General features: G+C 55.1%; 2 protein-coding genes and 1 non-coding gene across 5 annotated transcripts; all 3 read right to left on the bottom strand.

Annotated features, from left to right (window-relative positions):
• Positions 1 to 281: 281 nt before the first annotated feature.
• Positions 282 to 13068, bottom strand: KANSL2 (KAT8 regulatory NSL complex subunit 2). Of its 3 annotated transcripts, none has more exons than XM_071732632.1 (10): positions 12995 to 13068; positions 11129 to 11387; positions 9502 to 9680; positions 8751 to 8865; positions 8160 to 8327; positions 6845 to 7007; positions 5745 to 5841; positions 2849 to 3102; positions 1866 to 2090; positions 282 to 794 (listed from the first exon to the last, which is right to left on the bottom strand). In XM_071732632.1, exons 1-10 carry the CDS (start codon positions 13050 to 13052, stop codon positions 672 to 674), a joined length of 1641 nt encoding a protein of 546 aa, XP_071588733.1. In that variant the 5' UTR covers positions 13053 to 13068; the 3' UTR covers positions 282 to 671. The 3 variants fall into 3 exon arrangements, with proteins under 3 accessions (XP_071588733.1, XP_071588734.1, XP_071588735.1); XM_071732633.1 differs by having other exon boundaries at positions 282 to 791; XM_071732634.1 differs by lacking the exon at positions 12995 to 13068 and adding an exon at positions 11640 to 11775.
• LOC139790841 (small nucleolar RNA SNORA2/SNORA34 family) lies at positions 5546 to 5675 on the bottom strand. Its single transcript, XR_011723683.1, has one exon. It is a non-coding gene; the product is annotated as a small nucleolar RNA SNORA2/SNORA34 family (small nucleolar RNA).
• Positions 13069 to 13916: 848 nt separating the features above from the next.
• On the bottom strand, positions 13917 to 26336 carry LOC139790837 (cyclin-T1-like). Its single transcript, XM_071732631.1, is given in 17 exon segments — positions 13917 to 14511; positions 14514 to 14600; positions 14603 to 14701; positions 14704 to 14736; positions 14739 to 14804; positions 14807 to 15139; positions 15142 to 15844; positions 17942 to 18012; positions 19783 to 19914; positions 19917 to 19945; positions 20977 to 21022; positions 21380 to 21442; positions 24355 to 24415; positions 25032 to 25066; positions 25069 to 25159; positions 25438 to 25519; positions 26085 to 26336. Coding segments are annotated over 17 exon segments (2157 nt in total). The 5' UTR covers positions 26261 to 26336; the 3' UTR covers positions 13917 to 14461.
• Between the last annotated feature and the right edge of the window lie 651 nt (positions 26337 to 26987).

Genomic DNA, 26987 nt, shown 5'->3' with positions numbered 1-26987 from the left:
CGGTGGCGCAGCCCCCCCTCTCCCTGCCCTTCCCCCCCACAACTGCCGAGGTTACGGCACCGAGAAGCCCACGGAGCCCCCCCCGATTCGGTCCCGTGTGGGTTCCACCCCCCGCCCGGTGCCACCGAGCCCCGGGGGTTCGTGTGCAGGGCAGCACTGAGGGGGTGACACCCCCACGGGGGCCCCACGCGGAGCAGCGGGGTGTTCCCACTCGGGGGGGGTCTTCACGCCACATCCCCCCCCCCACCCCCCATTGCTGCAGGACACGGGGACACTCAGCACCCACCTCCATCACTTTATTGTGGGGGTGACACACGAGGGGACCCCCTCCCCAACCCCATTTCGGGCCCCACCTTGCACCTTCATCTTCTTTCCCCCCCCTTCCCTGCAGGGGGGGGGGGGGGGCGGGGGGGGCACAGACACTTCCAACGGCACCGAACTCCCCCCCCCCAGAGCCACCGTGTCCCACGGGGCCATCGTGTCCCATGTCCCCTTCACCCGGGGGTGGGGGGGGAGTCTGGGGGATCCCCACTCCACATTTCACCCCCAATTCTCTGGGAATGCTGCAGCTCCGGGTCAGTCACAGACACGGGGGGGTCTCCCCGTGTCCCACCGCTGTCACCAGTGACGTTTCCCACGGGACAACCCACGGAGGGGGGGGTGTCCCGGGCTCAGCTGACGGCCGCTGGCTCCAGGCTCCCGTTGGATGCTGCTCCGGGGGTGGAGGGGACGTGGGACCCCTCTGGGGTTCTGTCCCCCCCTGGCCGGGATGCTGCCAGCACCAGGTGACCCTGCTGGGGACAGAAAAGGGACAGGGGAGTGGCTGGAGGGGTGGGGGGGGACAACACGGGGTGGGCACGGGTGTGCTGTGGCTCCCACGGGCATTGGGCGTTCCCACGGGGAGGGGAAAGCCGGGAGCGTGGGAGGGGTTTGCTCTGGGCTCCTGCTTGAAACCAACAGCTACGGACAAGCAGGGGGCTTCAGTCAGGGCCGGGGGGGCAGGATGGGGTCCCCCCCACCCCAACACTTGGCTGTGGGCTGGGGAGAGGGGACACAGGGACCCCAGAGCTGCAGGGACACGGGGGATGCAGGAGGGGACAGCTGAAGGCACCTCCAAAGTGGCCACCAGGGCACCAGCTCCAAGGGGGATGTCACCTCCAAGGCCACCACCCCTGAGGGGGACATCACCCCAAAGGACATCACCCCAAGGAGGACATCACCCCAAAGGGCATCACCCCAAAGGACATCATCCCCAAGGAGGACATCACCCCAGAGGGCATCACCCCAAGGAGGACATCACCCCCAAGGGGACACAACCCCCAAGGAGGACATCACCCTAATGACATCACCCCAAAGGACATCACCCCAAAGGGCATCACCCCAAAGAGGACACAACCCCCAAAGAGGACATCACCCCAAAGGGCATCACCCCAAAGAGGACATCACTCTAAGGACATCACCCCCAAGGAGTACATCACCCCAAGGAAATCACCCCAAGGACATCACCCCAAGGAGGACACTGTGGGAAGAGCCAGAGGCTCCATCTGGGACACGAGGAGCAAATTGTGAGCCAAAAAATGTGACTCCCAAAAAGAAGGAAGCAGGAACCCATTGCCCAGAAGGTGACAACTCCCCCCAAAAGTCCCCCACTAGGAAAAAAAAAATGTGTTTGTCCCCTTGTCCCCAGGCTGTGAGACCCATCCCAGCAAGAGGGTGGCACCGAGTCCCCCTCTGCCATCCCCTGGGGACAGACTCCAGCTGCCACCCCCTCCCCACTCCTAATGTCACCCTGGGGCCTGGCTGGGGGACAAAGAGGGACATTTCCCACCCCCTTTCCATCCTCAGGAGCTCCTGGTGCTCTCTACCTGTGCTGGAGGCTCAGTGGTTGGGGAAAAGAGGTGGGAGGAGGAGCTGCCCCTGTCCTTGGGTGCTGCTTGGAGGGGGGGCCCGGGCTGGGGGGGCTCCTCCAGGGCCAGGATGTCTATGGGGGCTTCGGTGACATCTCTGAGGGACTGATCCAGGGCCACAGAAGGGTCAAAGAGCAGAGGGGAGGGGGGACACTGCATCCCATCCCCCACCACGTCCAAGTCCTAGAGGAGAAAAAGACCAGGAGCAGCTGCTCAGGAAGGGATACAAGTCCTTGAGGGAGAAAACAAAGGTTTTTCCTTTCTGAGCTGTAAAAAAAACCCCAAAAAAACCCCAAAACCCACCCCACCTCCCAGCAAAATCTGCAGACCTGCAGGAAGGGCTGGGATTTGCTCCAGCACCCATCCCTGCTGCCACCCCTGGGACTCTGTGGCTCTTGGTGATCCTTCCTCCAGCAGCAAACTCCTTTTTTTAACCAGATTTTTTACTCCCCCGTGAGCCTCAGGGGCATAAAAAAATTAAAGCAATGCCTGGTCCTGAGGAGCAGCTCTGAAGGAGCACAGCAGGTCTGGTTTAAACAAATTTCAGAGGATTTGAAGCATGTGGGCTTAATGGCCATGCATGGCAGCAGAATAATCTGGGGATTAAAATCCTCACTTATTCCTCATGGGAGAGAAAAGGGAGGTGGGGGGGGGGAAAAAGAGAAATTAAAAATCCTCTTTTTAAAAAGCCCCTAAATAGGGATTTAAAGGAGAGCACAGCCCTTCTAAAGGAGCAGTCAGCACCCCTCCAGCTCTCCCAAACCTTTTTGCATTCCTGCCCCTTTTTCCAAGAGGTTTTCCAGAGGATCTGTGGCTTTCCATCACCTCCATCTTATTCCCCAGGGAGAGCTGCAGGTCTGGCCTGAGGTTTTTTTGGGTGGGATTGAACAGCAAAGAGCAAAAGGGGAAGTTTTCCTGCAACCCCCACAGCTCCCACTTACATCACTGAATTCCAGGGGTAAATTCTCAGTGGGCTGGAGCTCAGCAGCACTCAGGTAGAGGTCAGTGGGAGCAGCTTCCAAATCCTCAGGGACAGCCAGGACCTGCTCAGGGACATACATCTGGGGGGGCAAACGGAGGTGGAGAGGGCAGCAAGGATCTTCTGAGAGGCTGGCAGGAACTGGTTTGTTGCAGGGAACTTCCTCAGAGCCTTGACAGGGCTTAAAAAGTGTCTGGTTGGTGTCCTGGCAGATGTCTGAGAGGCAAAAAAAATCAAGGGAAACTTGCACAGCACAGAGAGAGACTCAGGGGTATCAATGTTCTCCAGCAAAAAGAGTTAAACCCCCCCCCCCCCCCCAACATTTCTCCTAATTCAGATTCCAGCCCTGCACCCTGGCTGTGGGGGTGACACTGCTTCCACGGTGGAAAATGGGCAAAAAATTAAAAAAAAAAACCTGGGAGAGGCTTCCCTGCAGGGCTGTGAAACCATCCGGGTGGTGCTGAGGGTCAGGGATCAGCACCCAGGACTGAGCTGGGTGAATGGGTTGGAGTCAACGATCCTAAAAAGTCTTTTGGAAGGAGAAGGATTCTGGGAGGACATTTCTGGGGGTTTGGGAGAGGTGGCAGGATCCCTGCAAAGCCCTGGCAGCTCCTCAGATGGAAGATATTAAAGGCAGGGGCTCAACTTTTGTTTGCAGACACCCATTTAGAAGGGGCCTGCAGAAAACTCAGCAGCCAAGAGGCAGAGGAGATGGGAGCACACACAATGGCTCTGCCCCAGCCAGGAGGTTTTGTTCCTCTCTTCCCAGTGCATTTTCCTTCCCCAATGGAAACCCTGTTCCTGCCAGAGGTGTAAAATGGGATTTCCTGCCTTTAATCACAACCAGAAACTCTGCTCCTGTTGCACTGGGCTCCCAGTCCACCAGCAGCTGCAGCCTGGATCTCATCCTCTTGGAAGTTCTGGGGAAGGACAGAGGGACCCTGCAGGGTTGGCTTGGAAAATCTTCAAGGTTATCTCCAAGCAAGGTGATTCTGCTGCTCCAGGGTCTGCACCAACCATTTACTGGGAGTTGTGACATTTCTCCTCACTGCTGGGGGATTGTGGCACCAAGAGAGGGGACAGATCCACCCAGGTGACAATCTGGAGCTGGGATCATAGGAGATTTTGGGTGTGGATCCCTCAACCCCCCCCAAATAACTGCCCAGGTGCTCTCTGTATTCAGGGGGGGTTCTGAAATCTCTTCAGAGGGCAGGGAAACCCTCCCAAAACTTGTCAAGCCACATAAATTGGCAAAAGGCACCAAGTTTAACCCCATTTATCCCTCCCTGCTCTGGGGCCATGATCAGAGGTGGCCCTGGGTTAACACTTGGACTCAATGACCTTAAAAATCTTTTCCAAGCCAAACAATTCCACGATTCCACCAGCTGATATCCCAAGAGAGCCCCAGATCCAAGTGAGCAGCAAGGACCCAGAGGATCTGGATCCCTCCAGGGGAGATGCAGAGAGGAAAACATCCCTGGCTGAGCAGCAGGGTGGGGAATGCAGATTTCCACCTCCCCAAACAACTCCCAGCTCGATGCTGGGAGCCAGAGCACTCCCCAAGCTGCCAGAAATCAGATTCCACCTGGAGCCCAACTGGATTCAGGGCCCTTTAATGCCTTGTCACAAACAATCCAGCTCCTGAAAAGCAAACAAAAGCCCCAAGAGCCTCCCGAGGAGGCAGGGAGCAGAGCAGGCTGCAGATGTTATCAGCTCAGCAGGGCTAAAGCAAAGTAAAATCTTGTTTGTGTCAGTGAAAGTCAGCTGACAGCTCAGACCTAAGGAAATCAAACCTTGCTTTTTTCCACTCCCTGCCCTGCTCAGAGCCAGCCAGCTGCAAACAAGCTGCTCAGACTGTTTTATAGGTACTTATCCTGTCTTTATTTTGAAGGATAGGGTCACTGGAGAGAAACAAAAGGCAGCTTCCTGCTCCCTGGGCTGCTCCCTGCACAGAGCTTGGAGGTGAAGCTGCCAACTTCAGCAACAAAACAAGAGAAAAAACCAAACAAACCCAAGAGCTCAAACAAACCCAAGAGCTCAAATAAAAACCAAGAGCTCATCCTCCTCCTTCCCCTGGCTGCCAGCTCTGCTCTGGGACCTGGTGCTGCAGCTTTTCCTGACTCATTATCAGCTGCCACCCCCCTTCCACCCCTCCATGATCCAAACCTGCTCCTGGACACATCCACCTCATCCTGCTGAAAACCAAAGCTCCACAGACACACCCGATCCCAAGCTGGGCTGCTGGAACCCACGTTGGGGTGGGGATCCCTGAGCTGGGAGGATCCCAGTGGAAATCCAAGCCCTGGAGAAGCTGAAGCTGTTTCAGGAGGACAAAGACCTCGAGGCTGCTCACACAAGGCTGAGAAGGTTTGGAGGAGGAGTAAAAGGAGACAGAGCTGACCCATGGCAGCCCATGAACTATTCCCTCACTCAGATTTTCCCCAAAACCCCCAAAGCTCATGGCTCCAGCAGCCCCCTTCCTACTCACAGCCAAGTGGAGAGCAGACTCAGCCAGAAACTCCCTGAGGATTCAAGAGGTTCCTTTGTCACTTCCAAGCCAACTCACCACCCCGTTTGGATGCTCTGGATCAACCCACAAACCCCTGGGAAGCTGTGCTGGGACATTCCTGGGCAGAGACCAGGAGGAACCCATTTTTTTTTTTGTTGCTCCCTCACGAATTGGCTGCTCCACGGGCAACGGGAACACCAACAGACCGGGAGACCTTTGCTTTGGGCTCCTGTTTGAAACCAATGGCTACAGCAAACCAGTGGCCTTGATTTAGGGCCAAAGAGGAGAAAAAGGGGCTCAAGACACACTCGAAACCCCCAGGGAATGGCAGCACAGCCCAAAAGGATACGTGCAAGGCAGTGGCGGGTCATGGGGAGGGATTGGTTGGAGCATCGGACGTCGTCGACAAAGGCCAAACACCTCTGGCTGGAACGGGTGGTGTGAGCCTGCAGGGCCAAGAGAAAAGCTGGAAAGTCATGGGATCTGCTCCAGAGAAACCCCCTCAAGCCCTCAAAACACTCAGGTGCTGCTTTTAAAACATGCCAAGCCCCAGGTGTCCATCCCCCTCCAGCTCCTCCCTACGTCCACCCCGCTTTGGGATTTTATTAAAAGAGTTGGGATGGTCAAGTGTGGAGAGGAAGAATTTCACCCCAGAACTCTTGTCTGCAAGAATGAGGCTTCTCAGACTTATCTTTCAGCTTTCAGAAGTCAATTAAGGGATTGCTCTGAGTTTTAGAACAGTTCTAAAGAAGTGGCTGCAGACAGCTTCAAATTTAGGATCCTGAGTGAGGCACAGGGCCTGCCTTTGGCTGCCCACAGCCCTAGGTCTGTGGTCTGGGTCTGTGGTCTGGGTTTCACCATCAGGAATATTTTCCACACCTTTTCCAGTCGTGCAGTTCAGGCTACCTTGTGCTATGCTTTCCTGTTCCAAAGGGGAAACTGTCAGAACCAGCACTTGAACTTTGGGTGCCCGTTTAAATGGCTCCAGGAACCCCAAATGGTTCAGCCAGCTGAAGGTTATGGCCAGGACCAACCAGACCTTTTTTAGGTCCTTGCAGAAAGGGACAATTGGTCACCTCAGTGATGACCAACAGCAGGAGAAGGGGTAAAGGATGCAGGTTGGAGCACAGGAGGTTCTGTGTAAACAGCTGAAAAAAACTTTGTCACTGTCACTGTGACAAAACACTGGCACAGGCTGCCCAAGAAGGTTGTGGGGTCTCCTCTGGAGACATTCAAACCCCACCTGGACGTGTTCCTACACGAGGTGGGGTGGGGTTGGGACCTCCCCAGGCCCCTTCCAACCCCCAAGGCTGCGATTTCTGTGAAGGGACCAAGCCGGCAGGGCCAGCTCCTAGGAAAGGACCCCCAGCTCCTAGGAAAGGAGAACCTCAGCTTCCCAAGGAAGCTGTCACTTGCATTGGGAAGAAATCCCAGAGGTTCTGGCCAAACCTGCTGGGCAGCACCATCAGTGGCCAACATCCTGCGCTCCCGTAGCTGCCGGTGCAGCAGAGCCTCCACCCCGTAGCGCTGCCGGTACCGCCGCAGGCACTTCAGCCTCTTCAGGTTCTCCCTTTCCTTGGCCATCAGCCCCTCAGGACCTGTCAGGAGGCTGCTGCCTGCAGGGAGGAAAAGAGAGGTGAGAAAACACCACTTCCACCCCCTTCCTTCCCTGGGTTTTGGGTTGGTTTTTTGGTTTGTTTTTTTTTTTCGGGTGGCATCGAAAAATCGGCGGCCGAGAGGTGACAGAGGAGAGGGGAGCAGCCAGGGCTCCCCGGGCAGAGGGCACCCAGTTTTCTGTCTTACAAAAAGGTGACAAAGCAGATTCCAGCCCCCAAACTCATCCCAGCTTCTGGGACAGAAAAAAAAAAAAAAAATTTTTTTTTTAAACTGTCTTTTTAGGAAAAAAAAAACCCAAAAACCTCATTCGGCCACTCAGCCTCGGCTGCTGTGATGTCTGCAGCAGGGCAGAGGGTTGTCAAAGTTCAGCTTCCTCCTGGGCAAGTTCTGGAAGCTTCCAGTAAGCTCTCCCAGCTGTAATTACAGGGCCAAAGCTCAGGATCTGCTTTGCTATTACTGGTTTGCTAAAAAAGAGCCCCAGAAAATTGTTATGTACCAAACTCCCAGTTATTTTTACTGGAGGCAGAGCAGGATGATGGCATTTTCCAGGATGAGCTATTCTCAGAGCATTCCTGGAGCTGCAGGACTTGCAAGCAGCTCTAGAAACCACTTGTCCTGCTTCTGCTCAGCCAGAAACTCCTGTTCCCAAGGGCAGGGAGAATCCCAGAAGTGTTTTTTTGCAAGGGGAAGCTGTAGCTGTGCAAAAAAAAAAAAAGGAGTATGTCACTGCACCAGAGACTCCCACAAGAAACTTCTGCTGATGCAGATGAGTAAATTGTTTATAAAAGCAAACAATAATAAAAAAAAAAAACAAACAACAGGAAATCCCATGTAAAAAAAAGAAAAAGAACTTTTGTCTCAGAATTAACTTTGTAGCCTCATTTCCTGACAAAGGCAAAACTTTTGAAGAGCAAAGGAACCCTCCAACCTTCCTAACCCAAATGATACCAATCTGGGCAGCAAGCCAGGCACAGAAATTCCTCCTCTGCCCCAGTGCTATTTCTCATCCTTACACTGAGACAGCACTGCCCTGAGAGCTGCTTCTACAGAAGGCAAAAAAAAAAAAATCACTTTTTCTTTTTAAATTCTTTTTTTTAAGGGGTTCTGGGTGTGCTGCAGGGCCCTGGGTGCCTGCCTGCCCCAGGACTTGCCTATGGCTTCGTGTTCTCCTTTTCTGCTGTGCAGGTACCGACGCTTTTTCTCCTTCAGGAGGTGCTGCAGCCGCTTGAATTGATCGATGTAGAGAGACTGCAGGCGAATCAGCTTCTCCCGCATGATCAAAGCCACCTCCTCCGCCGTGTAAACCCCGGCGTGCCTGCAAAACACACCCACAAAAGGGGAGGAGAAGTTTCCAAGGGTCCCTCGGGGCTGTTCTTCTCGCCAAATGACATACAAGTTCCCAGAAACACGGGCTGGGTGAGACAGCTGTGGGTGGTGAGCAGAAAATAATGATTTGATGGGTTTTGGTTTGTTTTTTTTTTTTTGGTTTTTTTTTTTTTTGAAGTTAGGGAGCACCCAGACTGGTGCTGAACAGACAGGATCACCAGTGAATAATTCCCAGAAGAACCAGCAGGTCCAAGGCTCTGGGGGAGCATTCACACCCAACACCTCAGCAGGGCACAAAGTCCACCAGCAACACCATTATGTGGCCACCTCTCCCTCAGTGTCACTGCCACCTCCCCTGGTGTCACACCCTGCACGTGTCACACCCTGCACGTGACACAGCCTCCAAACTCACTTCAAGGGATCCTCCTGGTCACTATCAATGCTGTCAGCTTCACTGTCTGGGTCCCCTCTCCACGTCTGCTCCACAGTGATAGGGTCCTGCTCACCATCACTCCAGCTGTCCTCATCTGAAAGAGACAAAAGTCACCCTAAGTGACACTGTCCCACGTCCCAGCACTCACTGCTCCAGCACATGGCAACCAAGAGACCCCCAGAAGCTCCACAGCCACCCCAAAGAGGGCAGTGAAAGGCAACAGAGCTGAGGAAGGGGCTGGAGGCAGAAGGAAGGGGCTGGAGAACTTCTGAGGAACCTGGGGGGATTCAGCCTGGAGCAAAGGAGGCTGGGGAGGGACCTTCTCACCCTCTACAACTCCCTGAGAGAGGTGGTTGGAGCCAGGGGGTGTTGGGTCTGTGCTCCCAGGGAATAAGGACAAGAGGAATGGCCTCAAGCTGCCCAGGGAAGGTTTAAATTGGAGCTTGGGAATGATTTCTCCCAGGAAAGAGTTCTCAGGCCCTGGCCCTGGCTGCCCAGAGCAGTGGGGGAATCCCCATCCCTGGAGGGGTTCAAAAGATGTGTAGGGCTTAGTGGGCATGGTGGGGTTGGGCTGCAAAGTTGGATTTCAAGCTCTTAAGAGCTCTTCCAACCTTAACAATTCCAGGATTCTATGAGAGGCTTCTCCTCCCTGGCACGGTGTGAGCAGGGGCCAGGAAGAAAACCACCAAGCCAGGTCCTGTCTCAGCAGTTTTGTGCCTTCATTTCTTACCCAGGATCCGACTGGCTTCACTTCGAGTGCTCTCGGGGGTCTGGGACCCCAACTCTGTCCTGGCATAGGAGCTGAGCTGGCAGAGCAGATTCTCACTCACAGGCCCAGGGTTGGATTTCTTCATCTGTGCCTGGAGCGCCAGCGCGTTCCTCCGGGCGTGCTCCGTGCAGAACGAGGCCCTGGAGGGAGAAACCACGGGGTGGTGACAGCACCCAAACCTCCAAGCAAAGCAGGGACAGAGGGAGGAATGTTCCCTCCACAGCTGGGAAGCAAATCCCTGTCTTCAGGCACAGCAGCAAAGGCTGAAACGTCACCTCCTCCAGCACCGTCACCTCCTCCGGCACCGGAGGCGGGAGAGAAAAAAAAAAAGAGAGGTTTGGGTTTTAAAGTTGAGCTCTGGAGCTCAGTTTTAAGTCTTTTCAGCCCAAAAAAGAAGAAGAAAAACCAGGCCATAAACTCCACGTAAGGCACAGCACTGAGGATTAACTGTGAACACAGCAGAGTTGGATTTGCTGAGCAGAGGGACAGCTCTGCCAAGGGAGCTGGATCACTGCAGCCACCTTGTGCTGGCAGCAGCATCCTGCAGGAACAAAACAGCTCCACACAGATTCCAGCTTTTCTGGAGTCTTTTTGGAGCTTAAAATTGCTTTGGAAAGAGGGAACAGCTGAGTTAGAAGCAACTCGTCCTGCTTGGTTTAATACAGAGAACCAAGAGACAGACTGAGAGTTGGGGTTATGGAGAGGAGAAGGCTTCAAGGAGACCTCGTTGTGTCCTTCCAGCATCTGAAAGGAGCTACAAGGAAGCTGGGAAGGGATTTTTCAGGATGTCAGGGAGTGACAGGATACGGGGGAATGGATTCAAACTAGAGGAGGGGAGATTTAGACTGGAGGTTAGGAAGAAGATCTTCCCATGAGGGTGGGGAGACACAGGCCCAGGTTCATAGAATCATAGAATCCTAGAATCCTAGGGGTTGGAAGGGACCTGGAAAGATCATCTAGTCCAACCCCCCCTGCCAGAGCAGGGCCCCCTAGAGTACATCCCCTAGGAACGTGTCCAGGTGGGTTTTGAATGTCTCCAGTGAAGGAGACTCCACAACCCCCCTGGGCAGCCTGTTCCAGGGCTCCGTCACCCTTACAGTAAAAAAATTTTTTCTGATATTCAACTTGAACCTCCTATGCTCCAATTTACACCCATTACCCCTTGTCCTATCACTGGTCACCACTGAGAAAAGCCTAACTCCATCTCCCTGACACTCACCCCTTACATATTTGAAAACATTGATGAGGTCACCCCTCAGTCTCCTTTTCTCCAAACTAAAGAGACCCAGCTCCCTCAGCCTTTCCTCATAAGGGAGATGTTCCACTCCCTTAATCATCTCAGTAGCTCTGCGCTGGACTCTTTCAAGCACTTCCCTGTCCTTCTTGAACTGAGGGGCCCAGAACTGGACACAATACTCCAGGTGTGGCCTCACCAATGCAGAAGAGAGGGGGAGGAGAACCTCTCTTGACCTACCCCCATCCATCCCTGGAATTTTGAAGGATAAGGATCTGAGCAACCTGAGGTGTCCCTGAATGACCTTAAAAAGTCCCTTCCAACCCAGAATGACCCCAGAGACTGAGCCCTCACCCATCCTTCTTCTCTGGTTTGGGAGCAGCGTTTGGACACCTCCTTCCATTCTTCGTGGAGATGTAACTGCACTGCTTGAAAGGGGCACTCCTGTCCTCCAGGATGTGCTTGATGCAGAATTCCTGCCCTTCCAGGCGGGGTTGGGAGCACTGCCTGTGGCTGAAGGCACAAGCCAGGGGTTCCTGAGGCCTCGGGAGGGGGGTGAGGCGGCCCCGGCTGGAGGGCAAAACGTGGATCCGAATCCTGTTCATCCCAACACCTGGAGGAGAGAGGCAGCCCTGGTGCTAAGAACCCAAAACACTGAGAAAAAGTTAAAAAAAAAAAAAAAACCAGCAGCTCCCTGCTGACACCCACCACCCCTTCCCAATAAAACTCATTTTTTTTCCCCACAGGGAATATAAGGGGTTTTTAGGTGTTTTTTTTTTTTTTTTTTTTGACTCCCAGAGCCTGAGGAAACTTTCAGCTGTGCAGCACCCCCGTTTCTGCACAAAATGAACCCAACTTCGCTCACCTGAGCCCCAGCAGAGCCCTTCCTGAGGCTGCTGCCCACACAGGGGTCGGGGGGGTCCCAGAGGAGCCCCTTTACCTTTCCCCCCCCCCAGAACGGGACCCCCGGCCCTTTCTCCCCAAGGAATTCACAGCTCCTTCCTCCTCAGCCCAGCCCAGTGACCCCCACACCGCCCAGTACAGGATCCACGCCGCCCAGTACGGCACCAGTTCAGGACCCTCATTTCCCAGTGCACCCCCCGTGCAGCTCCTCAGCAGGAGCCCCACTCCCGGTGCCCGTTCCCGATCTCCCGGTACCCAGGTGCCCATTCCCGGTACCCAGGTGTCCGTCCCTTACAGCCGGTGCCTAACACGGTTCCCCGGTGCCCACGCTCTTCCTCCCGGTACCCATTCCCGGTATCCCTGTACCCATTCCCGGTATCCCGGTGCCCATTCCCTCTCTCCCGATACCCATTCCCGGTATCCCTGTACCCATTCCCGGTATCCCGGTGCCCATTCCCTCTCTCCCGGTACCCATTCCCGGTATCCCTGTGCCAATTCCCGCTCTCCCGGTGACTACACCCGGTACCCATTCCCGGTTTTCCGGTGCCCATTCCCGGTATCCCGGTACCCATTCCCGGTATCCCGGTGCCCATTCCCGGCATCCCGGTGCCTATTCCCGGTGCCCATTCCCGCTCTCCCGGTACCCATTCCCGGTATCCCGGTGCCCATTCCCGCTCTCCCAGTGCCCATTCCTGCTCTCCCGGTGACTATTCCCGATACCCATTCCCGGTTTCCCGGTGCCCATTCCCGCTCTCCCCGTGCCCATTCCCGGTGCCCATTCCCTCTCTCCCGGTGCCTATTCCCGCTCTCCCGGTGCCCATTCTCGCTCTCCCGGTGACCATTCCCGGTATCCCTGTGCCCATTCCCGCTCTCCCGGTGACTATTCCCGGTACCCATTCCCGGTATCCCTGTGCCCATTCCCGCTCTCCCGGTGCCTATTCCCCGTGCCCATTCCCTCTCTCCCGGTGCCCATTCCGGTATCCCGGTGCCCATTCTCGGTTTTCCGGTGCCCATTCCCGCTCTCCGGTGCCCCCCCCCATCTCCGGCACGTGCTCCGCCGCCCACCCCACCCCCGGCCCCGCGCATGCGCGGAGGCTCCGCCCGCCCGTCCCGGCGCCGCCATTTTGTCCGCGGGCGGCGGGCGCCAGGGGAGCTCCCGAAGGAGGCTCAGGCAGCGCCGCCGGAGCGGAGAGCGGAGCGGGGGAAGCGCCCTCCCGGTCGGTACAGGATGGGAAGGCCCCGGGAAACCGCGCAGGTGTGGCGGGGAAGGGCTGCGGGGGATCCCGCTCGGGGCGGGCGGCACCGCCGCCATCTTACCTCGCTGCCGCCCCGGCCTCCCTGCTGCCTCAGCCTGCGCCCGCCCCCGCGGCCTCATTGGTTCACCCGTCGCCAATCCGCGCCGGGATGAGAGGCGTGGTTGTACGCGATTGGTCGAGCCCGCCGTCAATCTGCCAAGGCAAGCCACGCCCCCCAGCCGTGCGGCGGGAAGCGGACACGTGGGAGCGGTGGCACCGGGGACACCGGGAGCAGCGGGCGGGGGGGGGGTTTGCAGCCTCCGGGGGACCGGAGCGGCTCCGTGGTTCCGATCCGGGAAGGCAGAAGCTCCCGGTAGCTCCAGGACAGCGGTGTGGTTACCCCTTCCGCCCCCCCCCCCCCCCCCCCTCCCCGGTTCTGCTCCGTGTCCTCCCGGTTTCCCGGGAGAGCTGCGAGCGATTGTTGCTGCCCGCTGATTACCGGGAAAAGGCAGAATGAGGGATTCATGGCAAAGGCCGACAAGCCGGGAGCTGCCAGGCTCCAAAAGACGCGAGGGATGGGCCCGGGCCAGGAGCCTGAACCCTAAAACCACATCCAAAACTCCCCCGGAAAGCAGCACCCAAAAACCCCAAAGCGCCCCAAAAACCGCACCCAGAACCCCCCAAAAAGCAGCCACAGGGGGGCAAACCTGGCCAAGCACCCTCCAGCCATCACCTGTCCCCAAAAAGCCACCAAAGCATTGGGGTCAGCGGGGGGGGGGTGATGGGGTCCAAATCGAGACACCCCCCCCCCCCCAGCAGCCCCCACCACATCAGGGGCAGCAATTGGGGTCCCTCATCCCCCAAAACCCCCTGACCTTCCCTTTTTTTACCCCAAGAGCAGGAGGGAAACACCACCACCTTCCCCTCAAAAAAAAAAACAACCCTTCCCTGGCTTTCCCACAGCCCCCCCTCAAAAAAAAAATTAAATGAACGAAGCACTAAGATATAAGTTACTGCTTAAATTATTTGTAAAACATCTTAAAATTTTCTGTGACATATTTTAAATAAACACCCCCACCCCGGAGGTTTGTGTGTGTTGTGTGTGTCCCCCCCTCCCTTCCATCCCTGCAGTGTCTCTTCCCCCAGAGGGGAGGGGGCTGCAATTCAGCAGGATGAAGAACTGGGAATGGATGGGGGAAAGGAGCAGGGAACAGAGAAAGGGATTTTATCCTTTCACAGCTTCGACTCCGCGCTCTAAATAGCAATAATAAAAGTTATAATATAATAAAATAGGGTTTGTTTCTTGGGTTTTGTGGTTTGTTTTTTTTTTTTGTCGTGAGGCAGTGGAGATGGAACCAGCCCTTTCACACACACCCCCCCCCCGGGGTGGGGGCAACTTTTTTCCACCCCCCGGGGTGGGGGCAACTTTTTTCCACCCCCCCGGGGTGGGGGCAACTTTTTTCCACCCCCCGGGGTGGGGGCAACTTTTTTTCCCCCCCTAAAGTTTGGGGTTTGGGCTCTGTATAAACTCAGTAGTAAAAAGGGGGCTTTATTTGGGGAGAGGGGGGAGGGGAGGGGGCGGTTCTGAAGGCAGAGGGGCGGTCGGGGTTTGTCCGTGTTTGGGGGGGGGGCTCTGGCGCTGGTGGATGCCTGGGGGGGGGGAGGAGGGATCAGGAGATCGCTGTAAGTGTGAAATTCGAAGCCGTGGGTGGGGGTGGGCTGCATCCCCTGGCGCTGAGCAGAGAGTGCAGGAGGTTGACCGTGTCCTGGTAGTCAGTGGCTTGGGGGGGTTGTGCCCGTTTGCCCCCGTGGGCCCCTTGTCGATTTGCCGTGGGTTCCCCGGGTTTTGTTGACCTGGGATAAAGGAAGATTTCCCGGTTCCGAGCCGTGTCCGGAAGGTGGGGATAAGGAAAAGGAACTCCGGGACCTTTGGAGGTTTTGCTGATTTTAGGTTGGTGCTCGTGGGTTGCGGTGGTGGCCGCCACCTCCTCGGGGAGTGGCCTCTTGCGGGAGGTGTTTTGAGTCTCCGGGGCGTTGGTGGCCACGTTGCTGCTGCTGCTGCTGCTGCTGGGGCCGGCGCCGAGCTGGGGGTGCAAATGTTTGTGCGAGTGGTGGTTGTGGTGATGATGATGATGGTTGGAGGAAGAGTGAGCTTTGTATTTTTCCTTGTGCTCCCGAGCTTTGGTGCTGCTCTCCTCCGAGGGGCAGTGTCTCTCGGCGGGGGTGGGCACTTAATCCTCATTTTGATCTCCTCCTGTTTGGAAGGGAGGGACCTTTCCGAACCACCCCCTCCTCCCACCGGGAGCCTCAGTTTCAGAGCTGTTTTGTCACTTTTTTCCGGCCCGGGAGGACGTTCTGGGTTCTCTGACCCAGCGATGGGGATTTTCAGGATGAGGGGAGAAGGGTTGTTGGTGTCTTGTTGGATTTCCCTCTCCCGTTGCTGCTGGACCAGGAGGTTCTGGGCAGCATAGGCATACTGGGACCTGACGTTGGCTTCCATGTTTTCCAGTTGCCTTTTTTGGGCTGCCAGTTCCTCAGCGTGCTTGGCCCTGTATTCCTTGAGGGACACTTTGGCTGCTGGGGCATTTTTCCCACTTTGTTTTTGATAAGCAGGCCCCTCCTGCTGGGTTGGGTTCTCAGCTGCTGCTGAGCTCTCGTTAGTCCTGTGGCTCTGGCCGATTTCCAGTTTGGCTGGAGGATGCCAATGGTCAGACTGGGAGAGTTCTGTGGTGCTGGGGTCACTGGGTGAATCTCCAGTGGTTGAGAGTGAGGTTCCTGCTCCTGAGGTGGAAGAGGTGGACATGCTCATCAAGCCAGCAATGTTCATGTCTGAGCTGTTGTTCCTGGAGATCATGTTGAGGATGGTTTGTTCTGAGAGGCTCTCATCCTCCCCGTGGTCATCAGCTTTTGATTTCCTGGCTGCTTGGGAAGCCTGGAATTAAAAGCAAAGTTGGGGGGTTTTAGGGTTACAGTTCATTTCCAGACAGATCTCACTTCCCTCCCTGTCGTTCCCACCAAAAAAGCTCCAATGAGGGGGGAAAAAGACCCAATGAGGGGGGAAAAAGACCCAATGAGGGGGGAAAAAGACCCAATGAGGGGGGAAAAAGACCCAATGAGGGGGGGAAAAAGACCCAATGAGGGGGGAAAAAGACCCAATGAGGGGGGAAAAAGACCCAATGAGGGGGGAAAAAGACCCAATGAGGGGGGAAAAAGACCCAATGAGGGGGGAAAAAGACCCAATGAGGGGGGAAAAGACCAATGGGGGGGGGGAAAAGACCCAATGGGGGGGGGAAAAGACCCAATGGGGGGGGGAAAAGACCCAATGGGGGGGGGAAAAGACCCAATGAGGGGGGAAAAAGACCCAATGAGGGGGGAAAAAGACCCAATGGGGGGGGGAAAAGACCCAATGGGGGGGGGAAAAGACCCAATGAGGGGGGAAAAAGACCCAATGGGGGAGAAAAAAGCCCCAATGGGGGAAAAAAGACCCAATGGGGGGGGGAAAAAGACCCAATGGGGGGGGGAAAAAGACCCAATGGGGGGGGGAAAAAGACCCAATGGGGGGGGGAAAAAGACCCAATGGGGGGGGGAAAAAGACCCAATGGGGGAGAAAAAAGCCCCAATGGGGGAGAAAAAAGCCCCAATGGGGGAAAAAAAGACCCAATGGGGGGGGGAAAAGACCCAATGGGGGGGGAAAAAGACCCAATGGGGGGGGGAAAAAGACCCAATGGGGGGGGGAAAAAGACCCAATGGGGGGAAAAAAAAGCTCCAGTGGGGGAGAAAAAAGCTCCCGTGAGGGAAAAAAGATCCAATGAGGGGAAAAAAGACCCAATGAGGGGGAAAAAGACCCAATGAGGGGGGAAAAAGACCCAGTGGGGGGGGGAAAAAGACCCAGTGGGGGGGGGGAAAAAGACCCAGTGGGGGGGGGAAAAAGACCCAGTGGGGGGGGGGAAAAAGACCCAGTGGGGGGGGGAAAAAAGACCCAGTGGGGGGGGGAAAAAGACCCAGTGGGGGGGGAAAAAGCCCCAGTGGGGGGGGAAAAAGCCCCAGTGGGGGGGGAAAAAGCCCCAGTGGGGGGGGAAAAAGCCCCAGTGGGGGGGGAAAAAGCCCCAGTGGGGGGGGAAAAAGACCCAGTGGGGGGGGAAAAAGACCCAATGGGGGGGGGAAAAAAGACCCAATGGGGGGGGAAAAAAGACCCAATGGGGGGGGGGGAAAAAAGACCCAATGAGGGGGGGAAAAGACCCAATGAGGGGGGAAAAAGACCCAATGAGGGGGGGAAAAAGACCCAATGAGGGGGGAAAAAGACCCAATGAGGGGGGGAAAAAAGACCCAATGGGGGGGGAAAAAAAACCCAATGGGGGGGGAAAAAGACCCAGTGGGGGGGGAAAAAGACCCAGTGGGGGGGGGAAAAAGCCCCAGTGGGGGGGGAAAAAGCCCCCAATGGGGGGGGAAAAAAGACCCAATGGGGGGGGAAAAAGACCCAATGGGGGGGGAAAAAGACCCAATGGGGGGGGAAAAAGACCCAATGGGGGGGGAAAAAGACCCAATGGGGGGGGAAAAAGACCCAATGGGGGGGGAAAAAAGCTCCAGTGGGGGAGAAAAAAGCCCCAACGGGGGAAAAAAGACCCAATGAGGGGAAAAAAGCCCCAATGAGGGGGGAAAAAGCCCCAATGAGGGGGGAAAAAGCCCCAATGAGGGGGGAAAAAGCCCCAATGAGGGGGGAAAAAGCCCCAATGAGGGGGGAAAAAGCCCCAATGAGGGGGGAAAAAGCCCCAATGAGGGGGGAAAAAGCCCCAATGAGGGGGGAAAAAGCCCCAATGAGGGGGAAAAAGCTCCAGTGGGAGAAAAAAAAAGCCCCAATGGGGGGAAGCAGAGCAGCCAGAGGGCACCAGGGTCTCTCCAGAGTTAATTCCCACCAGATGAACCCCTCGGAGGTTCAGCTCTGCTCCTGGCATTGTAACCCCCCCCCTGAGAAGTCCCACAGAATAAATTGGGGCCCATTCCCCCCCCCTGTCCCTGAGCAGGTTCTCACCCTCCAGTTCCGGATGCGTTTGAGCCTGTTTGGAGTCTTCTCCAGGATCTGCAGGAATTCGTGGGTCAGTTCTGCAGAGAAAAGGAAAAAAAAAAACAAAAAACAAAAAAAAAAACACCAAGCAGGAAGGTCAGAGCAGAGAGGCAGAAATCCAGCTGGGAAAATCCCTGTTTGCTGAGGAGATGGAGCCACCCCAGGGACAAGGAGACACCCAGGAATATGGAGCCACTCAGGGGACAAGGAGCCACCCAGGGGACAAGGAGCTTCTCCTGGGGACAAGGAGCTTCTCCTGGGGACAAGGAGACACCCAGGGGACAAGGAGACACCCAGGGGACAAGGAGACACCAGGGGACAAGGAGACACCCAGGGGACAAGGAGACACCCAGGAATATGGAGCCACCAAGGGGACAAGGAGCCACCAAGGGGACAAGGAGCCACCAAGGGGACAAGGAGCCACCCAGGGGACAAGGAGCTTGTCCTGAGGACAAGGAGACACCCAGGGGACATGGAGCTTCTCCTGGGGACATGGAGACACCCAGGGGACAAGGAGCTTCTCCTGGGGACAAGGAGACACCCAGGGGACAAGGAGACACCCAGGGGACAAGAAGCTTCTCCTGGGGACAAGGAGACACCCTGGGGACAAGGAGACACCCAGGGGACAAGGAGACACCCAGGGGACAAGGAGACACCCCAGGGGACAAGGAGCTTCTCCTGGGGACATGGAGACACCCAGGAATATGGAGCCACCAAGGGGACAAGGAGCCACCCAGGGGACAAGGAGCCACCCAGGGGACAAGGAGACACCCAGGGGACATGGAGCTTCTCCTGGGGACAAGGAGCCACCCAGGAATATGGAGCCACCCTGGGGACATAGAGCAACCAAGGGGACAAGGAGCCACCCAGGGGACAAGGAGCCTCTCCTGGGGACATGGAGCTTCTCCTGGGGACATGGAGCCACCCAGGGGACAAGGAGCCACCCAGGGGACAAGGAGCTTTTCCTGGGGACAAGGAGACACCCAGGAATATGGAGCCACCCCGGGGACATGGAGGCACCCTGGGGACATGGAGCTTCTCCTGGGGACAAGGAGCCACCCAGGAATATGGAGCCACCCTGGGGACATAGAGCAACCAAGGGGACAAGGAGCTTCTCCTGGGGACAAGGAGCTTCTCCTGGGGACAAGGAGACACCCAGGGGACAAGGAGACACCCAGGGGACAAGGAGACACCCAGGGGACATGGAGACACCCAGGGGACAAGGAGCCACCCTGGGGACAAGGAGCTTCTCCTGGGGACAAGGAGACACCCAGGAATATGGAGCCACCAAGGGACAAGGAGCCACCAAGGGGACAAGGAGCCACCCAGGGGACAAGGAGCCACCCAGGGGACAAGGAGCCACCCAGGGGACAAGGAGCCACCCAGGGGACAAGGAGCTTCTCCTGGGGACATGGAGACACCAAGGGGACAAGGAGCTTCTCCTGGGGACAAGGAGCCACCCTGGGGACATGGAGACACCCTGGGGACATGGAGCAACCAAGGGGACAAGGAGCCACCCAGGGGACAAGGAGCTTCTCCTGGGGACAAGGAGCTTCTCCTGGGGACAAGGGGGAGACACCAAGGGGACAAGGAGCCACCCAGGGGACAAGGAGCTTCTCCTGGGGACAAGGAGACACCCAGGGGACAAGGAGCTTCTCCTGGAAATGCTGAGAAGTGACAGCCTGAAACTCCTCTCTGTGGCAGCACAGAAGCTGCTGCTTGGCAGGCCCAGGAGTCCCAGGAGCAGAGGTGTTGAACTCCTCTGTAGGGCCCCTTTTTGGGGTGACAACCTGGTCCCCAAAACTCACCATCCAAGAGCTCCAGAGTCACAGTGCCATCAACATACTCCCACCAGTGCTTCCCATCCGTGGAGACTGGGATCTCCCAGTTGGACCATTTACAAGCCAGGTGGATGCAGACACAGGCCACGACTGGGGGGTGTACTGCAGGCTGAAGGTGGTCAAGTGCAGGCTGAGAAAAAAAAAAAAAAACAGAAAAACATCAATTCCTGAGCCCCAACTCCACCCCAAAAGGGGGATGTGGTGGGGAGAGTCCCTGGTGCCCCCACCCTGCCCAGTACAACCTGGCTGCTGGGGTGGGGGGGTCTCTATCCTGGTATCTGCCAGCCCCCACCTCTGCTCCAGCTGAGAAACTCCCCCAGGATGGAACTCAAGGAGCAAACTGTTCCCTCTTTGGCTTTTTTGGCTCTTTTCCCAAATGATTTTAAAGGCAAGTTTTGGCTGTGAGTGCCCCAGGAGCTCCTCAAAGGGAGCCCTGTGCCAATCCAATATTTTAATTAATAAACTCATTTGCATTTCTTCACCATCTTCAGGTTTACTTCAATTTTTTTTTTTCCACCAATGCAGAGAGAGAGAGATCTGGCACCTACAGCTGAAAAGTCCCACAGCATTGCAAGATAAAACAAACTTTTCTTTTATAAAATGCCTAAATCTGTCTTTTTTCCAGACACCAAGAAATCAAACCCAGGAAATTCAGAACTTTTCTCCAGTCTGCCAAGACAGGGAGAGAAATTACTCTTCTTTTTTAGATTTTTCTTATAAAAAACCATCCCAAGGGCTGACATCAGGAAAAACTGGGGACATAACACACCCAGGCCAAGTGAAAAAAAAAAAAACCACCACCACCCAGGGGCTTTTTCCATTTCCAAGATGTAGAGATGCTGTGTGCCCTCCTGTTTTCCACCCTAAATCAGCTTCTCTGGGGTACAGACTCTCTGACACACTCAGCAAGCAAAAAAATGTCCATTTTATTTCCTTTTTGGTCTAGTTTGGGTTGTTTTTTTTTTTAGCAGCAGTGAAGTTCCTGAGGCTCCCACCTGCCTCACTCCTATGGCTGATTTTGCAGCTGCTTTAGGTGGGCAGGGAGCAGGAGAAAGGATTCTTGTTCTTTCTGCCCCAAAGATACCCAAAGATACCCCAGAGCAGCAAATCCAGAGGAAAAAACCCAAAAAAACCCCAAAGTAGGAATTGTAAAATAAGAACCTGTTGGTAGCCATGAAATAGGAAGTCTGAGCCAAGTCCTTGCTGGCTGAAAAGAGAAAAAGGAAGAAGCTGGGTGTTAGGCTGCACATCCTGAGGAAAGTTCTTCCATCCCAGTGCAAGAACCACGGAGCTCTCTGCCAGGCAGGAGCCAGGAAGAAGGAATTTGGGAAGTGCTGCAGGTGGGGGAGCTCTGCCTGGCTCAGCAGAGCCACGATGCTGGGGAAAGGGGGGTGTGGGGGGAGAGAGTGGGGTTTAAATCCCCTCCAGCTGCCTCCTGCTGGATGTTTTTGTATCCTGGTTCTTTCAGGAGGTTTGTGGGCCAGCCCAAGCTCAGCACCACCACCACCACCCCACCTCAGAGCTGAGGGGACCCCAGGAGGAGAAGCCAGGAGCCATCCCTCACCTCGCACGAGCTGGGTGCACTTCACCACGTGGGTGTGAGGGTGGTCGATGGTGATCTCAAAACCTGGGAGGAGACAGACAAAGGGGCCATCAGCCAGGCAGCAGCACAGCTCCCTGCCCAGCTCCTGCTCCCAAGGAGGGGGAAAAAAAAAATTTAAAATGTAAAAAAAGAAAAAAAAAGAAAAAAAAAAAAAAACGCCTTTCCCCCGTTTCCTTCCTCCAGCCCCTGATCTGCTGGGAGGGATCTGGAGGAGCTCGTTTGAAGGAGTCCAAAATTTCTCCACTTTGAAAAGCTCCAAGTCACTCAGCTGCTGCTGCCAAAGCTCTGGGTGCCTCCCCTGCTTGGAAAAAAAAAAAAAACTCCCTGCAAACCAAACCAAACCTCCCTGAAAACCAAAACTCCCTGCACACCAAACCTCCCTGAAAACCAAACCAAACCTCCTTGCAAACCAACCAAAACTCCCTGCAACCAAACCAAACTCCCTGCAAACCAAACCAAAACTCCCTGAATACCAAAACTCCCTGCAAACCAAACCAAAACTCCCTGCAAACCAAAACTCCCTGCAAACCAAAACTCCCTGCAAACCAAAACTCCCTGCAAACCAAAACTCCCTGCAAACCAAAACTCCCTGAAAACCAAACCAAAACTCCCTGAAAACCAAACCAAAACTCCCTGCAAACCAAACCAAACCTCCCTGAAAACCAAACCTCCCTGAAAACCAAACCAAACCTCCCTGAAAACCAAACCTCCCTGAAAACCAAAACTCCCTGCAAACCAAACTCCCTGCAAACCAAAACTCCCTGCAAACCAAAACTCCCTGCAAACCAAACTCCCTGCAAACCAAAACTCCCTGCAAACCAAAACTCCCTGCAAACCAAAACTCCCTGAAAACCAAAACTCCCCTGCAAACCAAAACTCCCTGAAAACCAAAACTCCCTGAAAACCAAAACTCCCTGAAAACCAAAACTCCCTGAAAACCAAAACTCCCTGAAAACCAAAACTCCCTGAAAACCAAAACTCCCTGAAAACCAAAACTCCCTGAAAACCAAAACTCCCTGAAAACCAAAACTCCCTGAAAACCAAACCAAACCTCCCTGCAAACCCAAACCAAAATTCCCTGCAAACCAAACCAAAACTCCCTGAAAACCAAACCAAACCTCCTTGCAAACCAAACTAAACCTCCCTGAAAACCAAAACTCCCTGCAAACCAAACCAAAACTCCCTGCAAACCAAACCAAACCTCCCTGCAAACCAAACCAAACCTCCCTGCAAATCAAACCAAAACTCCCTGCAAACCAAACCAAAACTCCCTGCAAACCAAACCAAACCAAACCAAACCAAACTAGGAAGGGTTTCTTTTCAAAAGAGCAGGACAAAAGCTCTGCCAGCAGCTGGGAGGAAGGAGAAGACAATGGCATCTGCTGAAAGGAATTTTTGTCACCCAGAAAGCTAAAAGGAAGCAGATTTCTTCCCTTTGAAGGAGCCTGAGCCTCAGCCTCCCTTTGGTTTCCTCCTCACTTTGGGCATTGTTGTTGGGGAGGCAAAACCCAACCCTCAGCTCAGTCCATGTGGGCAACAGATTTGGGTTCCCTCCCCTGCAGAACCTTCCAGAAGAACCAAGGGGACTGGAAAAGCCCAGAGCTGGGGGACCCACGGGGTGTCCTCCCCTCCTGGCCCCTCCTGAGGGGTGGTGAGGGGGGGCTGAGCTTTTTGGAGGGGGAAAATGAACTTTAAAATCTGCCTCTGAGAAGGGAGAGATGGAGGAACCCCAGACTGGGACATTTTAGAGACACTGGAGCCACAGCCCTAAAGTGGGCTCCAGCTTCCACTTTAAAAAAAAAAAAAAACCTTCAAATCCTAAAGTTTATTTGAGCTGGTTTATTTTTAAATGGTTTTTTTTTTTTCATTATCTTAAAACTCTTTTGAAATTATTCTTTTAATTTTCATTGTTTTAAAAATTACTGTTAGGTCATTCTAAATTAATTTTTATTTAAAAGTGCTTCTCATTTTTAATTTAAAAAACTTTTAAGGCCATTTAATTCATTCATTCATTTTCAAATTTGTTCTTTAATTCATTCCTAAATTGATTTTAAAATTAACTTTTAAGTCCACTTCTATTCCTTCTTTCACTCCTTCTTTTATTACTCCTTCTTTTACCCCTTCTTTTTCTCCTTCTTTTACCCCTTCTTTTTCTCCTTCTTTTACCCCTTCTTTTTCTCCTTCTTTTACCTCTTCTTTTTCTCCTTCTTTTACCCCTTCTTTTTCTCCTTCTTTTACCCCTTCTTTTTCTCCTTCTTTTACCCCTTCTTTTTCTCCTTCTTTTACCCCTTCTTTTTCTCCTTCTTTTACCCCTTCTTTTTCTCCTTCTTTTACCCTTCTTTTACTCCTTCTTTTACCCCTTCTTTTTCCCCTTCTTTTTCCCCTTCTTTTTCCCCTTCTTTTTCCCCTTCTTTTTCTCCTTCTTTTACCCCTTCTTTTTCTCCTTCTTCTATTCCTCCTTAAATTTATTTTAAAATTAACTTTTAAATCCACTCTTATTCCTCCCTTTATTCCTCCTTTAAATCCACTTTTAGCTTTTTTCCTTATCCTGCTTATTTTTTCCCCCCTCACATCCATCTGACTGAAACCTCAAAACTTCCAGCCCCACTTTTTAACAGAGACTTCTGTTTCCAAACCAGGGAACAGAGCATCCTCCAGAGCACTGAACCAAAAACCTCTTGGAAATTTGGGAAGGATTGGGGGGGGGGGGGGAGGAACATTTTGATGTTTGGGGTTTGATTGATGAGCACTGAACCAAACCTGAAAAAAAACCACGACCAGGGATTAAAAAAAAAAAAACTGGGGTTAAAAATTAAGTTCCCTGGGCTCTTTTTTTTGCTCTCTGCAGCTGGGGAGAAACTTTGGGGGAACTCAGGCTCTGGGGGACCCTCCTGGCTCTGGGGGGGGTGGCAGCCCGGCCGCTTGGAGAAACTTACCCAGGGTCTGCAGTATTATGCTCTCTAGAATGACCAGGTCTTGGGCTTGCTGGAGGTAAGCCTGGGGTTGAGAGGACAAATTATTCAGGGTGAGGAACTCTAGAGAAAGCCTGCACAGCTTTTTTCCTAAGCCCTTTTTGAAAAGTTTTTCAAAGAGGCAAAAAAAAAAAAAACGGCGAAGAAAAAAAAAAAAAGCGAAAGGAAAAGTCTCAGCTGGGCTGGAAAAAAGGGGGAGCAGAGCTCAGGGTTGCTCCCTCAGAAAGCAATCAGCTGTTTTTTTTAAAAATGATCCTTCTTTTCCTTGAGGTTTTCCTGGCTGGAGCTGCCCCTGTGCAGCTGAGCTGGGGAAAAGGGGAAAAAACTTCACCCAGCAGACCCAAAAGCCCAAGTTTTGCCACCACCTCCTGCTCAGCCACTGCCACCAACCACACCCAGCTCAGCAGCTTTTGGGTGTTCCAGGCACCCATCAGCAAGCCCTGAGTCACCTTCCCAGCAGAGAGGGCCAGATGAGAGGCTGGCACCCTGTGGGAAAAAGGAAAAACCTCCTCCTGGACAGGGAAGTTGTCCCTGCCCATCCCCTGGAGCGTGGATCCCCCCCTCTCCCCAAATTTCTGGGGTGCTGGAGCACACCCCTCTCCTCAGGTCTCCATTCCCAGGGTTTCCACCTCTCCACTCACCTCACTTTTGGTCTCCAGGGGTGTTTCCAGGGGTGCAGGCAGGCATGGGCCACCTTAATCACATGCTCCAGCTTGCGGGGCTGCTCCTCCACCTTGGCTGCCAGGAACAGAGCTGCTGGCACCACTGACTGCAGAGAGGAAAACAAACAAACCCCCCCCAAAACCCTTTTATTGACTTTTTAAAGTCACCGAGTTCAAAATTCAAACAAACACATCCCAGCTCGTTCTCCCAGGGAAAACACCTCCTCCTTTAATGCAGGAAAAAGGCCCCTTGGGACCACCAGCACCTCCAAACCACCCTTCCCCAAACCCCTCCCCCGGGTTTTTCCTCCCCTTTCCGAGTCAGCAGCAGAGCTGGGGGGGTCCCGGTGCCCCCCACCCCCTCCCCAGGCCCCAGCAGACTCACATTCCTGTGGAACTGGGTGAAGGACTGCACCATGTAGAAGCGGTGCATGTAGACGATGGCCGTGTTGATGGTCAGCTGGGAGCTGATGGGCTCGTTAAGGGAAAACAAAACCCCCGAGCAGCCTCCTCGGCTCTCCCACAGCCCCCTGGTACCGGCCCGGGTTCTCCCGGCTGCCCACACGCACCCGGTTCCCGGCAACCGGCCCGGGTTGGGTTCAATCCGCTCTCGGCCTCCCTCTCCGCGCTCCTAACGCGGGCCGGGCTCTCCCCACGACCGCCCTCACTCACCCCGTGGCCCGGCTCGCTTCTCCCTCGCCCCAAACCAGGCCCGGTTCGGTTCTCCCTCCCCCCAACCCCAACCCTCCTCTCTCCGCACCCCTCACTCTCCCCTCGGCCTCTCCGCGCTCCCTTCTCCCCCTTCCCAGCCAGGCCTCGGCCTTCCCCTTCCCCGTTCCCCAAACCCTCCCTGCTCTCCCCGCACCCCCTTCCCCGCAGCTCTCCTCACTCCATAACCCCTCCCGAACCCTCTCCCCGAACCTTCCTCCCGAACCTCGGGCCCAATTCTCCCCCTTCCTCCCCTCCCCCCCCCCCCCCCCCTCTCCCTCCTCAACTCAAGCGGAGGCCTCGCGGCCTAGCCCGGCCGGATACACGTTGAGCCGCTGCCCCATGTCCTGCAGCAGGTTCGCCGCTTGTTGCCGGTACGAAAGTTCTTTGTCGGGGTCGAGCCCGGCGCGGCGAGAAGGGCTCCGGTCCAGTTGCTCCCGGCTGAAGTACCAGCGCCTCCCCGCCGCCCCGCCGGCCCCTCCGCCCGCCGAGGCCTCCATGGCGGTCTGCGCCCCGCGCGCGCACGCACGCCCCGACGTCAGCGCGCACGCACGCACGCCGTGACGTCAGCGGTTGCTAGGGAGAAATTCGCCCCCTTCCCAGCAGCCACCGCGGTTACCTCAGCGCCTTTCCCGCCCTCCCCACCTCAGGCGTTCGTTCGGTTCTGTTCTGTTCCCCCCCCCTCCACTTCGGTTCGGTTCTGTTTTCCCCCCCCCTCCGCCTCGGTTCCGATTCTCCAACCCCCCCCCCCGCGGTTTCGGTTCTCCTCCCCCCACAGGCCAGGCCACAGCTCGTATCCAAAGTGTTTTATATATAATTTATCTGTACACACCATGGACAAAGTACCTCAGGTCAGTGCTGAGGGGGGAAAAAAAAAAAATGGGGGTGTCCCCACCACCTCCTCCTTTCCCCGGGCTGAACTCTTCTCCTCCCCCTCCCCCCCCCCCCCCAACTGCCCGACCCCCCAAAAAAAAAGTCACTTCATTTTTTTTTGTTTTTTTGCATTTAAAAGGAGGGGGGGGATGATAACACGCCCCCCCCTCCCCACCGCAGCCCCTCAGGAGGGGTCGGGACCCCCGGGATGGTTGAGGGGGGCTGAGGGGGGGGGCTGTGAAGGTGCTTTGCCTGCACACCCCCCACACCCCCCCCCGGCACTTTAATTTGGCACATGGAGGGGGGGGGGGAGACCCCCACCCCCAAACACCCCCCTTCCCCCCCCCCCCCTGG

This window comes from Heliangelus exortis, unplaced genomic scaffold (assembly GCF_036169615.1).
Source record: "Heliangelus exortis unplaced genomic scaffold, bHelExo1.hap1 Scaffold_278, whole genome shotgun sequence".
Taxonomy (NCBI): Eukaryota; Metazoa; Chordata; class Aves; order Apodiformes; family Trochilidae; genus Heliangelus; species Heliangelus exortis.
Note: the sequence above shows the minus strand (reverse complement) of the source record. Positions and strands in the feature narration are given on the sequence as shown.